This window comes from Cynocephalus volans, chromosome 2, assembly GCF_027409185.1.
Source record: "Cynocephalus volans isolate mCynVol1 chromosome 2, mCynVol1.pri, whole genome shotgun sequence".
NCBI lineage: Eukaryota > Metazoa > Chordata > Mammalia > Dermoptera > Cynocephalidae > Cynocephalus > Cynocephalus volans.
This window is the reverse complement of record NC_084461.1, coordinates 78,025,503-78,042,825: the sequence shown is the minus strand read 5'-3', so window position 1 is coordinate 78,042,825 and position 17,323 is coordinate 78,025,503. Positions and strand designations below refer to the sequence as shown.

Sequence of the window (17,323 nt, the reverse complement as noted above, 5' to 3'; positions counted from 1 at the left end):
AGAAAAGAGGATTTGCAAAGAAACACATACACAAAGATAAATCTCCAGGTGAATAATAAATTATGTGCATAATAAATAATATATATTTAAACATTTGTAAGAATTCAAAAGAACATGGTGATTAGCTACTTGATTTGGTTTCTGATGTGGTTCTGCATGAATAAGCTATGGGCTTCAATTTCCTCCTCTGGTAAAAGCAGAGGTTAAACTAAGTTATGTTACTTTATTTTTTTTATTGGCTATAAATATTCATGAGATACAAAGTTGATTGTCACCCCTTGTGCCCATGAAGTGAGGGCCAGATTCATACTGGCAGCATACCCATTACCACAAATTGCATTTGTACCCCATGTCTCCCAACCAGTTATCCCCAACCTCCCTCTCCCTCCCCCTTTCCCCCCTGACTCCACTTTGTAGCCCAAGGAATGTTCTCTCCCTCTGCAAGTACAATGGACTACTGTGGTCTTTCTTTCCTTCCTTCTTTCTCTCTTAGCTCCCACATATGAGTGAGCTCATGTGGTATGTGAGCTCTCTGTGCTTTGCTTATTTCACTCAACATAAGTTTCTCCAGGCTTATCCATATTGTTACAAATAGGAGTATTTCATTCTTTTTTATGGCAGAGTAGTATTCCATTGTGTATATATATCACAGTCTCCTTATCCAATCATCCATCAATGGACATTCAGGTTGGTTCCATGTCTTGGCTATTGTAAACAGAGCTGCGATGAACATGGGAGTGCAGGTATCCCTTTAACATGATGATTTCCATTCCTCTGGGAATATAACCAGAAGTGGGATTGCTGGACTGTATGGAAGATTCTACCTGTAGTTATCTGAGAAATCTCCATATTGTTTTCCATGGTGGTTGTACTAATTTACAGTCCTACCAACAGTGCAATAGTGTTCCCTTCTCTCCACACCCTCACCAGCATTTGTTATTCACTGTCCTTTTGATTATAGCCAGTCTAACTGGGGTGAGGTGGTATCTCAATGTAGTTTTAATTTGCATTTCCCTAATGACTAGTGATGTTGAGCATTTTTTCACGTACCTGTTGGCCATTTGTATGTCTTCCTTTGAAAAATGTCTATTCAGCTCCTTTGCCCAGTTTTTACTTGGGTTATTTGTTTTTTAACTGTATAATTGCTTGAGTTCCTTGTATATTATGGATATTAATCCCTTGTCGGATGCACAGTTAGCAAAAATTTTCTCCCTCTCTATAGGTTGTTCTTTCACTCTGTTGATTGTTTCTTTTGCTGTGCAGAAGCTTTTTAGTTTGATATAATCCCATTGGTTTATTTTTTCTTTTGCTGCTTGTGCTTTCAGGCTCATGTTCATAAAGTCTGGTGCCCAGACCTAGTTGCTGAAATGTTTCACCTATATTTTCCCTTAGTAATTTTATAGTTTCAGGTCTTTTACTTGAGTTTTTATCCATTTTGAGTTTATTTTAGTGTATGGTGAGGGGTGCATATCTAGTTTCATTCTTCCGCATATGGATATCCAGTTTTCCCAGCACCACTTGTTGAACTGGCAGTCTTTTCCCCAATGTAGATTTTTGTTGCCTTTGTCCAACATCAGATGGCTGTAAGCCTGAGGGGTGATTTCTGAGTTCTCAATTCTATTCCACTGGTCTGAATGTTAATTTTTACATCAGTAGTATGCTGTTTTGGTTACAATAGCTTTGTAGTATAATTTGAAGTCATGTAGTGTTATACCTCCAGCTTTATTTTTTTTTTGCTCAGAATTGCTTTGGCTATTCAGGGACTTTTGTTGTTCCATACGAAAGGTAAGATTGCTTTCTCCATTTCTGTGAAGAATGTCATTAGTATTCTGATGGGGATTGCATTGAATCTGTAGATTGCTTTGGGTAGTATAGACATTTTCACAATGTTAATTCTTCCAATCTAAGAGCATGGAATATCTTTCCATCTTTTTGTGTCTTCTTTAATTTCTTTCAGAAGTGGTTTGTAGTTGGTCTTTCACCTCCTTGGTAAAATTGATCCCTAGCTATTTTATTATTTTCATGACAATTGTAAATGGGCTTACTTTCTTTATTTCTCTTTTTGTTAGTTCATTATTTGAGTATATAAATTCAACCAATTTGGGGGCATTTATTTTGTATCCTGCAATGTTACTGAAGTTATTAACCAGCTCTAGGAGTTTTTTGATAAGGTCTTTAGGTTTTTCTATATATAGTATCATGTCATCTGCAAATAGAAAAAGTTTGACTTTATCTTTTCCAATCTGGATTCCCTATATTTTTTTCTCTTGCCTGATTGCTCTGGCTAGTACCTCCAGTATTATTTATAATAAAAGTGGTAAGAGTGAGCATCCTTATCTTGTTCCTGTCCTTAAGGGAAAGGCCCTCAGTTTTTCCCCATTCAGAATGATACTGGCGGTGGTCTTGTCATAAATGGCTTTTATTGTGTTGAGATATTTTCCTTCTATACCTAATTTGCTCAAAATCTTTATCAGGAAGGGATATTGAATTTTGTCAAATGACCTTTCAGCATCTATTGAGATAATCATATGGTCTTTGTCCTTGAGTTTGTTGATGTGATGTATAACATTTATTGACTTTCATATGTTGAACTATCTTTGCATACCTGGGATGAATCCCACTTGATCATAGTGTATAATTTTTTTAACGTGTTGCTGTATTCTGATTGCTAATATTTTGTTGAGGATTTTTTCATCTAGGTTCATCAAGGATTCTGGCCTGTAATTTTCTTTTTTTGTTGTGTCTTTATCTGGTTTTGGTATCAGAGTTATGTTGGCCTCACAGAATGAGTTTGGGAGAGTAGCTTCTGTTTCAATTGTTTGGAATAGTTTGAGGAGAATTGGTATTAACTCCTCTTTAAAAGTTTGATAGAATTCAGCTGTAAAGCCATCCAGACCTGGACTTTTCTTTGTTGGAAGATTGCTAATCACCACTCCAATCTCCTTGCTTGTTATTGGTCTGTTCAGGTTTTCTATCTCTTCTTGGTTCAGTCTGGTAGTTTATATGTGTCCAGAAACTTATCACATATCTTCCAGATTTTCATATTTGTTGTCATACAGTTGTTTGTAATAGTCTCTAATGATTCTTTGTATTTCTGTGTTATCAGTTGTAATGTCTCCTTTTTCATTTCTGATTTTTGTTATTTGGGTCTTCTTTCTTCTTTTTTTGTTTACCTAGATAATGGTTTGTGTATTTTATTTATCTTCCTGAAAAAACACTTTTTGTTTTGTTGATATTTTCTATTGTTTTTTGGTTCTCTTATTTCATTTAGTTCTGCTCTAATCTTAATTATTTCATTTTGTCTACTACCTTATGGTTTGGATTGTTGTTGTTTTCAAGTTCTTTGGGACATAGTGTTAGGTCATTTATTTGAAGTCTTTCTGTTCTTTGGATGTAAGCTTTTATTGCAATAAATATGCCTCAGTACTGCTTTTGTAGTATCCCACAAGTTTTCGTATGATATATCTTTATTTTCATTATTTTCTAGAAATTTTTTGATTTCCTGTTTAATTTCTTCTTGGGCCCTTATGTCAATCAGGAGCCTATTATTTAGTTTCCATGTATTTGTATAGTTTTCAGAGTTTTGCTTATTACTAATTCCAATTTTAGTCCATTGTGGTCTGAAAAGCTACTTGGAATGATTTCAATTTTTAAATTTGCTGAGACTAGATTTGTGATCTAATATGTGGTCTATCCTGGAGAATGTTCCATGAGCTGATGAGAAGAAAGTATATTCTTTAGTTGTTGGGTGAAATGTTCTGTATATATCTGCCAGGTCCAGTTGGTCTAAGGTGTAGATTAAATCCTGTGTCTTTTTGTTGACTTGTTGCCTGGAAGATCTGTCCCACACTGAGAAAGGGGTGTTCAGATCACCCACTATTAATGTATTAGGGTCTAATTTTTTCTTTAGGTCTAAGAGCATTTGCTTTATATATCTAGGTGCTCAAGTATTGGGTGCATAAATATTTATGATTGTTATGTCTTCTAGCTGGATAGATCCTTTTATCATTATGTAGTGGCCTTCTTTGTCTCTTTTTATGTTTTTTGGTTAAAGTCGATTTTGTCCGATATAAGAATGGCTACTCCTGCTCGTTTGGGGTTTCCATTTGCATGGTATATCTTTTTCCATCCCTTCATTTGTAGTGTGTGTGTGTGTGTGTCTACAGGTGAGGTGGGTCTCTTGATGACAGCATATACTTGGGTCTAGCTTTTTAATACAATAAGTCAGTCTGTGTCTTTTGAATGGGGAGTTTAGTCCATTCACATTTAGGGTAGTTATTGACAAGTGCTGCTTAATTCTTGTCATTTAATTGCTTCTTGTTTAGATGGTTTAAATATCTTTTGATCATTATTTCCTCTTTTTTTTTCTCTTCTTCAATGTTAGTTGGAAATTTAAGGTGGGATGCTTTAGCTTCTTTCTCTTTCTTGCTAGCATTTTTGTTTTAACAGTGGGTTTTGCTCTTTCTTGTATATTTGTGATAGTGGTCACCATTATTCAGACTCCAGATGAATGACTCCCTTGAGAATTTCTTACAGGGCTGATGGTGTAGTGGTGAACTCTCACAACTTTTGTTTGTCTGGGAAATATACTGTTTCTCCCTCATTTCTGAAGGAGAGTTTTGCTGGGTAAAGAATTCTTGTCTGGCAGGTTTTTTTTTTATTTTTATTTTTTTACTGTGTTGAATATATCATTACACTTTCTTTTGGCCTGTAGGGTTTTGGTTGAAAAGTCTGCTGTTAGTTTGATGGGGGTTCCCCTACAAGTGACCTGATGCTTTTCTCTTACTGCTTGTAGAATTCTCTCTTTGTCTTTGAGCTTTGCAAATTTAACTATAATGTATCCTGGGGGGAAATCTTTTTGGATTGAATCTGTTTGGGGACCTTTGAGCTTCCTGGATCCAAAGGTCTGTATCTTTCCCTACACTTGGGAAGTTTTCCATTACTATTTCCTTGCATAGGTTTTCAATACCTTTTCCTTTCTCCTCCTCTTTTGGAATACCCAAAATTTGGATGTTAGAGTGCTTGAGGTTGTCTGCTGTCTCTCTTAGATTTTCCTCATTATTTTTAATCCTTTTTTCCTTTTTTTGACTGCCCGAGTTATTTCAAAAAGACCATCTTCAAGATCTGAAATTCTTTCTTCTGCTTGCTCTACCCTTCTGCTCAAGCTCTCAGTTGTGTTTTTTAATTCATTCAGTGAACCTTTCATTTCTAGAAGTTCTGCTAAACTCTTTTTTAAGGTATTAATCTCTTTGTAGACTTCCTCCTTCATATTCGGCATATTTTTTCTTGTTTCATTGTATTCTCTAATTTATTCTTCCTTTATTTCTTCAATTTTTCTTAAGATCATTACTCAGAATTCTTTCAGACATTTCAAGGATTCCCTGTTCCATGGAGTCTGACATTGGAGCATTACTGTATTATTTCAGTGGTGTCATTTCTTCTTGTTTATTTGTAGTTCTAGTATTTTTTCATTGCCATTTGGTCATTTGGTAGAAGGTTTGCTTCTTCTATTACACTGAGGTTGGCTGTGGAGTGGCCCTGGTTGCTACTGTGGTGGTGAATTGTCTTTGCTTGACAGTAGGTGTGGTGGTGGTTATGTTAAACCACATTGGGTCCTGTTTCAGAATCTGTGGTCATAGAATGAGCTCCCAGAGCCACGTGGATCTGCTGGGCTCACCTTGGTGGTCAGGTTGTGGGGGCTGGTGCTCCCCTCTGGGTACAAAGAGGGGGTAGGGGGACTAAACTATAAGTTATTAAAAATTTCTCGGCTAACATTTTATAATTGAATTACTATAGAATTGAAAGTTCCTTAAATAAAAACGCTAATGGCATGGACATATATAGACTACAAATTTTAACAGCACAGACCTTACAGATCATCTGACCATACCCTCTTATTAAGAGATGAAGAAACTGTGGCAGTGAGAGAAAAGCATAGCTTTTCATCATCTGGTTGGCTGGGAATGGAACACAAGTTCAAAGTGCTTGTGAAGACTGATTAAATTTAAGATTTATTTCCATAGAAATTCATACAAATTTTGATAATATTATTATTTGCATAAGAGCTTATTTTCTTGTCTCCATTTCCAACCCCCTCACTTTACATGCCAGTGGAGACGCATTTTCCTGGTAGAAGTACAGAAATAACCCTTTCTCCCTCTTCACTTTTTGCTAACATTAAATAAAAATTTAGAAAGGCTTATCAGAATACAAATGGCTGAGCATCTTGGGGCCCCATCCAGGGGCCCAGGGCATGGAGCCAGGGAACGGACACCCTGCCCACAACCAGGGCACCGCCAGCAACTTGGGGCCCCATCCAGGGGCCCAGGGGATGGATCTGGGGACTAGACCACCTGCCCACAACCAGGCATACTGCCAGCACCTCGGGGCCCTGCCCAGGAGCCCGGGGCATTGAGCCAGGGACCAAATCCCTCCCACAACCAGGCACACCACCAGTGCCAAGGAGCATGCCAAAAACATCACCTCCATGTGGGTGGCCCATGACAGCCACCACAGTAACCATGGCTACCGCAAAAGTGGCTAAACATCACAACCACCACGCAGATGGTCTGCCAGCAACTGGAGTGCATTAACACAAGGAGAGTCACCAGCAGACTCCAAAGAAAAGAATAGGATGTCTCTCTCCACAAAGCCCATTCCAGAGAGACAGAAGAAGCATCTGCTCTATGATAATATTGGGGGACCTGAACACACCTTTCAGCATTGGACAGATCATCTAGGTATTACATCAAGAGAGTAACCAATACTGTTTCAGAGGGAGAGAAGTAATCTAGGGTTATCAGTGGTGGGAGGGGGTAGGGAGAGGCAGATAGAGAGAGATTGGACAAGGGGCATAAAGATTAAGTACAATTTGTAACAATATAAATACTAGTAATACTGATTTGATCAACAGATGTCTACATTGAATCCCAAAAATATGTATAATCCATTATGATTCAATAAAATAAAAAAAGAATATAAATGGCTGAAACATAACTGTGAGCTGTGATTTTTGTGTGCCTCATAGTATCTAATAAAATTCTTTGCATATAATTTTTTTGAGAAATATCAAGATGTACACAATTTGAGTATTTAAAATTTTTATTGACTTTAACAACAATTTTATAATTTGATTTAGTTCTGAGTTTCCACACACACACACACAAAGGTGGTCTTCAAAAAGTTCATGGAAAGATTTGTATTCTCTTTTAATTTTCTTTTTCCATAAACCTTTTGAAGTTCTCTTGTGTGTTGTGTATGCATGTGATGCCTATGTGTATTACCCTTAAAACTGTTAAAATTTTATAATTTTTTTAGTTGAGTTTATTTATTTTATATGCTTCCTTCTAAGTACATAGTATTCTTTTAGAAGACTGTATAATTTCAATTGATTTAATTGAACTCCTAATGAAGAGGAACAAGAGTTAACTGATGGAAACTTAAAAATATTAAATGCAATAGTTTAAGAGGGAAGAATGGAGCTGATATTTGTGAATTGGGTAAAAATGCAGCCCCCACATTAAGCTATATCTCATTTAATTGAGACAAGATGTGCTCTCTGTTTACACAGGAGGAAATTGAGGATGAGAGACGTATATCTCCCAGAATTAGTAACTGAGGCTGTTAGAATTTAAACTGGTTGCATTTAAGAGGCAAACAACCAACTAAAATACTCAGATATAATTTAGGTTAAATACAGCTAGGAATAAACTAAAAGACTATGTGTCTGTAAGCTTATTTACTTACATTCCAACATAGATATTCTTATTATTTTTACAGTAACATTTTCAGTGACTAGTATTTTCCAAGTGTCTTCATAGGAAAATCAAAGACATACCTCATTAAGTGTTTTATCATAGGTCATAATTATGTTATCACATCATCTATAAGCACAAATTCAGTAGTTTAATCATATATTTTCATATAATGCATATTAGTATATTAGTCAAATATAAAGGAGAAATGCCTTTCTTAAAAAAAATTTAAAATAGGCTATTTGAACTCCACAAATTTTCATGGTATTTGGGATAAAAGTTGGTATCCAGACTGTTGTTTAATATTTGATTATTAATTGTGTCAGCAGAATCCTTGAAATGATTTACAGCATCAAGTTTAGTCAGAGATCACGAATGCTATTAATTCTGTCCATTACCATATGTTCTTAATCAGTCATTTCAGATGAGAGTCTGAGAAATGTTACCACATGTCCCTGCCCCAGTTCTCCCCCCCCCTTTTTTTTTTTTTAACATTTCTTGCATAAAATAAAGTGCAAGGATTTTTGAGGACTGGAGAATTCAGTATTTCCTGGTTATGCCATTTTTGTCTTGATAATTACCAGTCTGTCGTCCTTAATACCTTTGATGTCCCTGCAAATTAAATCAATGACGAAAGAAAAACAGGGCTAATTTTAGCAGTTCCCTTCCTGTTGCTATGCTCTGGCCTTTCCAACAAAGAATAAATAACATGTACATTTGCTTCTTCATAGCCTTGTTATATGGGGAAATTAAGGCACAAGATGTGAATACTTAAGTACAAATTGTAAAAGGATTTCCAGCCTTATTCTACCATTTAAAAAATATGTTCTTCATATAAGCTTTAGCTCCAAAATAAAATATTATATTTTGGATTAAGTTGTGTCCCTAGGCATGAGATGAAATGAACAGACTGCATGGACAGTTCGAGGTTTGGGTATTTTTCATAATTGAAGCAGACTGCTATACAGTGATTTTACTTGGTGACAGGAAGTAATCATAAATGAACTGTGCCAAAGGTATATACAGGCGAAATTATGTTTCTATTTACCTATATTGTATATTAATATCTCAACTAATTTGTGATTTATTGTCTTTCTTGTATTAACTCATGATCTGGCAATCCACCTGGGAGCATGTTTCATGTAGACATTAATAGTAAAAGCACAATTTCAAGGAATTTGTTCTATGGATACCACCAGGGAAACAAAAATTCAAGTGCAATATAAAATCAATCATTGTTTACAATAGCAAAAAATAACTGGAAATAACCAGAATTTCATCAAAGGCCAGAAAAATAAATTATGGAATAACTATATTATAGAACAGGAAAAAGTATACCTGTACATTTTGAATGTAAAGATGTCCACATATACTCAGACACACACACATACATATACAACAAAGATATATAAACACTCTATACATAAATATATATACACTATATATAAATATATACACTATATATACACACACAAGAACGCACATGTGCTTCTTTATATATTTATAAATGTTTGTCTATTCAAGGAATATTTCTGGAAGGATATGCAGGAAACCATTAGCAATGTTTACCTTTGGAAGTGGTGTTGAGGGTAGAGCTTAGAATGAAAAAGTGTGTGAAATAGCTAGAAGGAGATGAACTTTTCATTTTGTATGTCTCTGCAGTGTTTGATTATGGTTTGTACCATTAGTAGAAGCTATCTCTACAATTAAAGCGAATCAAAACAGAAAAAGGAAATGAAAATAGAACATCAACTAGCAAAATACAGTAAAGATATCACAAGATTTAAAATTCTCACTGTCAATCTTTCTTAAAGTAGACATGACCCTGCTGTCTTAAGGAAGTGGGAAATGATTTCATTGATTCCTCTGAGTAATCTTAACATGAAAAGCAACAAAAGGATAACTCAATATTCTGAAAACGGAATTTCTGAGTTAATTGCTTTAAAAAAATAAACAAAATAATCTGTTACTATATTCCCACCTTGCACTGCATGACTTCCCTGTCAAAGAAAGGGGAAGCTTGTAGAAATAGAGTCAAGGCCATCAGTTACAGAGACTGCTATGAGCCACACATGTACTTTAATAAAGAGGATAGAGGTTGTCCAGGTTGTTAAGGCTTTGCAGCTAGTTAATGTCAGTCTTACTCAAAAGTCAGCCCTCTCCTTCCAATATATCTAGCTGACTATCTTTTGTGGAAAAAAAAATGGTGTAAATTATATTGGAAAGGCAGAGTATTCAACATACTTTGAAATCCATGAAATTTTAGCCACAACTTATTAGCTTAACAACTAATATGGGTAAATAGGTCTAGAGCTTGCAATCTGTGTCAGGCACTATTTCAAGCTCTGAGGTACTATTCATTACAACCGGATTTTTAAGATAGAAAAACCTAGGCTCAGAGAAATTATGTAACTTGTTTACCAATAAAATTTTCTCTACCTACTCTAAAATATAATCCTATAGTATTAAATGTATTAAAAATATAGTATTAAAAGTATATGATGTAAAAGTAAAATAACTTTTCAAGATAAAGTCATTTAAATGCATTTATTCTAAGATCAAAGATATTATGCAGATCAAAATAAACATTAATAATTCTGACATTCTTAGCCCACTGATTAAAAATTAATGATTAACTTATTGTTCATTATAGCTATGGACACACTTTCGTAGTATCAAAATCCCTCTTATACTTCTAAAAAATATAAAGTAGAATAATTAAAGTGTTGATATTACTTCAATTTTTTCAACTTAATTCAACTAAGAGGATTAGACTAACAGTAGTGTAACTTTCTACATAACATTTTAAAAATGAATTCTAGTAAAATAAAGGTAAGATTTTAGCAGACAGTCTTTTTTTATTGTAACATGGCTGTACACATCTGTGGGGTGCAGAGTTGAATATCAAACCATGTGCAATGTGTGATGCTCAAATCAGGATAATTAGTACATTAACCATTACACAATGTATACACTTTTTGTGGCCTTTTACCAATTCCTCCCTTATCCCCGTCCTGCTCTGCCTTTCCCACTTCTGGTAACCTCAGTTCTGTTCTCTCCTTTTGAAAGTTCAACACATTATTGTGATTGTTGTATCTTTCTCATTTTTTAAAATTTATTTGTTTATTTTTTTAGCTCCCACTTATGAGTGAGCAGACAGTATTTTATAAATGGGAAATTGTAGTAAAGTGACAACCTCTCACCGCAAAGTAACTCATTAGAAGTAACCTACCTAGAATTCAGAAGTTATTGAATTTTTCCCTTGTGGTCACACCACAAACCATGAAAAATGTGTGGTATACCATCTGAAATACATTAAACTTCATTGGAACTTTAAGTAGTTTTCCTAAGCCATTAGCTATACAGAAATCTATTTAATTTACTAAATGTGACTCAGCCACATCATATTTACTTATGGCTCAAAGAAGACATGTAGAATATACCAATTGCCATTAAATTGGGTGAAAACTTATATGCCATCTTGTCTAACACTCCCCCAAAGCAGGAAATCTGTCTAAAACATGTTTGAAAGTTGGTCACTTCCCTTTGTTTGAATATATTTTAGTAATTGGATTTACTCTACTTTTAGAAATAGCCTTTTAAACTTTGACAGTGTTATTGCTTATGAAAGTTCTTAACCTGAATCAAAATTTTCTTCCCAAATTTTTGACCCATTTGCTCTGACTTTACTAAATGGAGCTACATAGTCTACTCTTTCTTTCCTGCAGCAGCCTTTCCAGTACAGTATTTGTAGAGAGCTACCACATCTCCCTAAATTCTTTCCAGGTTAGTTATCTCCAGCTGCTTGTAGGTTTCTTATAGGATTGTTTTCCCAATTCTCATTGGATGGTTAATGTTTCTACTGAAACATGACCCATAAAAGCAGTTACTGTGTCCCAAGGTAGTCTGAACACTGTAGATCACAATGTAACCATGGCTGCCTCCATACATTTATCAATGCAAATTAGGTTTGTATTTTTGCAGATACTGTAGTTGCTATTTTTAAGCATTCTTAATGCAGACAGCCGGTTGTTGCAGCTGTCCTTTCAGCTCTGTGTTATCTGCATATCTGATAAGCAGTTTTCTGTGTTTTCATCCAAGTCATTAATTGAAAACTCTGAAGAGGTCAGGGACATGGATAAAGACCTTCAGCACACCACTTGCAACCTCAGCCCAGGCAAATAGATAACAACACACATAGGGCACATATTAAAAAGTTCAACTTAGATAAACTCCTAAAAAAATTTGCAACCTGAAAATCTAGCAAATGTTATTTTAATTTCAGCATATTTTTTATGTTGTATGGGGAGTTGGGGAACACCATAAATTTTTCATGATTAGAATTGCTCAAAGAGCTATAAACCAATAATTCTATGAGTTAGGAATTATTATCTCCAATGCAGATTTAGAAAGAAACTTTGGAGAGAGTCAGTAACTTGATTAAGCTGCAAAGATAGTGGCAGAGCCAAATTTCAAACCTAGCTCCAGGGCTCCACCAGCTCCAACTAGTTCTATAAACTACATGGTTCAGCTCTTTTCTCCTTCAGCCCTCACCACTACCATTTCCTACCTGGGAAAATATCCCTTCCTTGGGCATGTATGGTATTCCCTCATCTTCTTTCAGCTTTTCAATATCACCATTTCAATATTACTATATAATAAAGTCCCACATCCTTCTTATTCAACAAGAAAAAAGAATATGCAAGGACCTGAACGTATCTACTTACATAAAACAGTTCACATGCATACTCAGAAACACATATGAAACTATTTCTATCACATGAAAGATGTAACAATACCATTATGTAGAACACATTATCCGACGAGATCGGGCGCGTTCAGGGTGGTATGGCCGTAGACTAGAACACATTATCAAAGGCAGCATTTTAGTTGAGCTATTTAATTAGTGACAGTAATACCATTGGTGGTCCAACTCTCACTTTAGACTCTTTCTCAAGCAAATCAGCATTAAGATAAAAGAGAGAATTTGGGATTTTAGTCAGAAAGGAGAATTCAGATCTCTCCCCTAACATTTACTAGTTCCTCAGGAGAGGCTGCTAGGTCTCTTCTGGTCTTACTCTACACTTTCTCCCCAAGTGATTGCTTCCAAAGCAATGGCACCATATTCCAAACACTAAGTCAATAATTTCCTAATGCATTTCTATATCATAGGCCTCTCTTAGCCTTAGCCCTGTGTATTCTGTATCCCACTTCCCTCAAAGTTCTCACTGGAGGCCTCACAAGTACTTCACATTCAGCATGTCCCAAACTAAACTCACCGTTTTCCCCCCATTCTCCAATGATCATAATTTCGGTCCATAGCACCACTGTCTACCAATGCCAGAAACTTGAGAAACACCCTGGGTTCCACCTACAGGAACCATTCCTCACAACCAATCTCTATATTCTGTAGTTCTACTTTTTAAAAAAATTACAAAGCTGTACACTTCCCTTTGCTTCTACTGATACCTCCCTAGTTCTTACTACCACATTCCCCCCCCATCCTGATGTAGCCAAAGCTACTTAATTGGCTCCCCATCCACTCTTTCCTATCTTCAATTCACTACAAACAGGGAGATCTTTCTAAAACCCAAATCTTATCATGTCACTCTCTTGCTTAAAATAATTCTACTACTTCCCCTAGAAAAAAGATCAAATTCCTTACTGTGTCTTAGAGGGCCCACACTGTGAGCCTCAGCTTGTAGTGTTTTTCTTACATTTATATCCTGGGGGTGCAGTAATGGATATATGGAATTGCTTCCATTTCAGTCTAAAGAGCATCGGATACTAAGACCACTCCATCCAGATTCATTGGGGGATAAAAGGGGACAGGCAGAGGGAAGGAGGCACCAACCTGAATGAGCATCCAGCTGAACTGGCAAAGATACAGGTAATGTGTGACAGCACCCATGGCTGAGCAGCTCTCCTCAGCAAGCTGGGGACTTGCATACGCCGACACCAGAAACAAAATCTGTAAGAAACAGATACTTCTATTTTGAAATCATGCTAAAATCAATGAAGAATATTAAGAGAACAGACTGCTTTCTTTTCTGAATCTTTGATTCAATGATTAAAAGGGAAAATAAGTTGATTTGTTAGCCGAACTGATGTAACTAAGAATCATTCTAAAAATGGCAATATGTGGATTTGTATATTTCTAAGAAATGATGAATGATATGTAATTATGCTACATGTTGCTCTAGGCTCTCAAGATGAAATTCTCAAAGTAAACCTTGTTCTTAACATTGATAAACAAAATCCCATGAAATACATTTATTTTAGCTAAGTGAAAACACCATTCCTTGTATAAGTCAAAGCTAATGGGAGAGAAAACAAAGAGACAAAATCTCTGATTTTGCCATCTGCAGCCTCTTGTCAAGAAGTAACAAATATAACAAAAGAGACTTAAAGTAAGTTTAAAATTTCAAATCCTATGATTGTCCTAATCTTTGGATTTTTATTTCAACTGCCCTCAAGGTTCTGTTGAAAAGTCACCTTCAACATGAGGCTCTCTTGACCCTACTATTTAAAATTGCACCCTCCTTTCTTCCCTCCTTCCCACACAAGTGATTCTCCTGACTTTACTTCTCTTTCTTTTTATAAACAGCACCTAACACCTTCTAACATACTCTGTGATTTGCTTATTTATTGTTTTTTTGGTTATCGTTAGTTTCACCCACTAGAATGTACTCTCTATGAAGGCAGGACCTTTGACTGCTTTCCTCGCCAAGCTATCCCGAGCACCTAACTCAGTGTCCGTCACATGGTAGGTGATCAATACATACTGTTTGAACAAATAAGCAAACTGAAACACTCTTTGTGATTTCTATGAATCATTTTATATCTTCTCCAATGTATGATTACTGTGTCGAATTTTGTAATGAAAAGTGTAGATGGCAAGCGAAAATTTGGAGCAGTATTATTACCCTATAACCTCTCAAACAATAAACTCTTTCCTCCTAAAGGACAAGGATCAGGTTTTTTTTATATTTTCAGAGGCTACTACTGTGCCTGGAATATAGAGGTGATCGATCAATGTTAAAAGAAAGAATGAATGACTGATTCTAAAATGACAGATGGGTGTTGTAATGAGAAAATTACCTGGCTTATGCCTCAAAACTCCTCAACTTTTTAAAAGGAAATATAAATGTCTGTGATGCTGTTTGAATTTCTTTTAAAAAATGAATAATGTACTCAAAAAGAAGTCAGAGCAAAGGGACAGAGTGTAGTTTTAATTTTCAAGTAAAATATACCCCTTCCCAATCTTACCGCCCCAATGTATCCATCAATTTCCCTCAAAGATTTCTGCCCAAGGGTGTTGTTCTTAGGGCAGCATCACAGTGGTGAATTTGTCAGGATCTGCAGCAATGCCTTGCATGCTCCCCAAAATCTCTATTTCATAGTTAAAGACTCACTTTAACCTGCTTCCTTATTCAACTGCATAAGCTAATTAATAATAGATTAACATTATATTATATTATATTATTAATTACTGATTAATATTAATAACTAATTGTAAATTAACAAATTTATAATAATTTATCTCATACCATGCTGAAGTGACTCCTCCTTCTTATAAAATATTTGAGTACCTCCTGACATGACTTTTAGGCTATGGACAGCAAACAAGTCACTTTCCCCTTCTGGACCTAATTTCCTCATCAGTAGCAGGAAGTTGGAAAAGATAAACTCCTTCCTACTCCAAGATTCCAGGATTATTTTTAAAATGAGAAGCATTTGTGATTCAACTTTCTGTTTAGCCCTAGATTTGAAGCATTTGTAATATACACTATTAAAAAGGATGAGTGCCAACATTTAAAGTAGAAACTAGAAATTTCTGTTTCATTACTTCCTAACAATCCAGTACAAATGAGTTCCCTAAAAAAAAAAAAGTCAACAAATAGTTCCCTGAAAAAAAAAGTCAACAAATTTACCTTTCCAGAACACACCACAGAATAGCTTTCAGATTATTAGACCTTTTTTTTTCTTTTAAAGAAATGTATTTTATTTGTTTCAAGTCCACACAGCAAGGCGAGTTGGACTACCTAGGTGGTGCTGGTTGGAACAAAGAAAACTCTGGTCTATAATTAAGACATTGAGGAGTCTGCACGCATAGGCCAAAAACCTCACCCTATTTGTAACACATGATGAATAAATGCTGTTTGAAGAAATATTTAAAGTGCTTGGGAAAAGCTGGTCCCTTCAGTGTATGGAACATTTCCCTGAAACCTTCTTTGCAGATAATTAACACAACAAAACCCATCCCTTGTAGAGGTGAACCTTGACCCAAGTTTGGGCCAATTACTGGGTCTCCTTAAATGTGCATCTCTGGTGCTGTAATCCTAGGCACAGGATAGAGCTAACTCTTCTCTTTGCCAAGGGAATGTGGGGATGGGGTCTCCCACCAGATGCCAGGGCTTTACCCAGGAAGAGGATGGTTCCAGCAGAGGTGGCTATGAGTCTCAGCCTCTCACTCACACCCAGTGTAAAATCAGTGCTGTGTTTGCAGTGAAAAGAGCCCTCGAAGGACAGCTTCCTGCTATTCCTTGCAACAGGACATCTCACTTGACTTGCAAGAAAGTGACAAGGTTCCTAGGCAAGATCATGTTCTGGATGGGGGGCTAGAAGCTGAGAACAGCAGGCCTTAGCCTCGGGGAGTGTGCCTTCACACTTTCCAAGTACACCCCCCTTCTTTCTACTCTGTTGGGGCTGCTCTGTTCCTTCCAGGAGTCAGATATCTCTTACTTTCAAGGCACTGGAAAGTTCCATCCCATTCCAAGATGTGTGGGAGGGTAGTTCCCAGTCTCATGACAAGGCCTCTGCCTCACGAACAGAAGTTCATCCAAAATGAACTTGTTCCATGACTTAATTTGGTAGATTTATGTTTGTCTGTCAAGTTAACTTACGAAGGGGTTACCTGGATTTGTCAGTTACCAACAGGGTCACTGCCTTAGACTAGACTCATTTCCCTGGATCTCCCACTGCCCCCTGAGACCAAGCCCCCTCTGGCAGGACTCACATCAGTTCTACCTTGAGACGGTTCTGCTCTGACCTCATTCCCAGCAGGCTGGCCTCATGAGGCGAGCTGGCCCTTGACAGCCATGGTCAGTGCCATGTTAAGGGAAATGCTAGCATCAGGCAGCTTCCCAAGGTGGCCAACAAACAAACTGTGGTCTGTGGGATGAGTTGGGCAGGGCGCTGGTCACCCCTCTAAACCTGTGGCTCATTCCCGGCCTCTCCCAGTCAAATGGCTAAAGGAAAGGAGCCTCAGGGTGTTGGGGAGAGAACAAGACTGGAGTATCCCTTCTGAGAAAGATGGAATCACACCCTGTGGTTTTGGGTGGAGACTAACCAGCTTCCTAAGCAATACATTGGGACTCCTTGCCCTGTGTGCTGGGTACATGTCCTTTCTGCACACAAAATCCACCTGTGCACAGGCTTTGGGTAGGCACAATTCTTTGTCCATCCTTCCCTTTCTGCACCTCCCTAACCCCCGATTCCTCAGAACTCAAGGTAAGACTCCTTTACCGTCAATGCATGAGTAACAGGCCATGCTCTACCTGTCAGCC

The 17,323-nt window shown here is 36.7% G+C and overlaps 1 protein-coding gene across 1 annotated transcript in view; it reads right to left on the bottom strand.

Annotated features, from left to right (window-relative positions):
* Positions 1–17,323, bottom strand: part of ADGRV1 (adhesion G protein-coupled receptor V1) — a 548,065-nt gene that overhangs the window by 188,314 nt on the left and 342,428 nt on the right. The window contains exon 83 of the mRNA XM_063086652.1: positions 13,609–13,725. Coding sequence (XP_062942722.1) covers positions 13,609–13,725 — 117 coding nt within the window. The remainder of the gene's footprint in view (positions 1–13,608; positions 13,726–17,323) is intronic.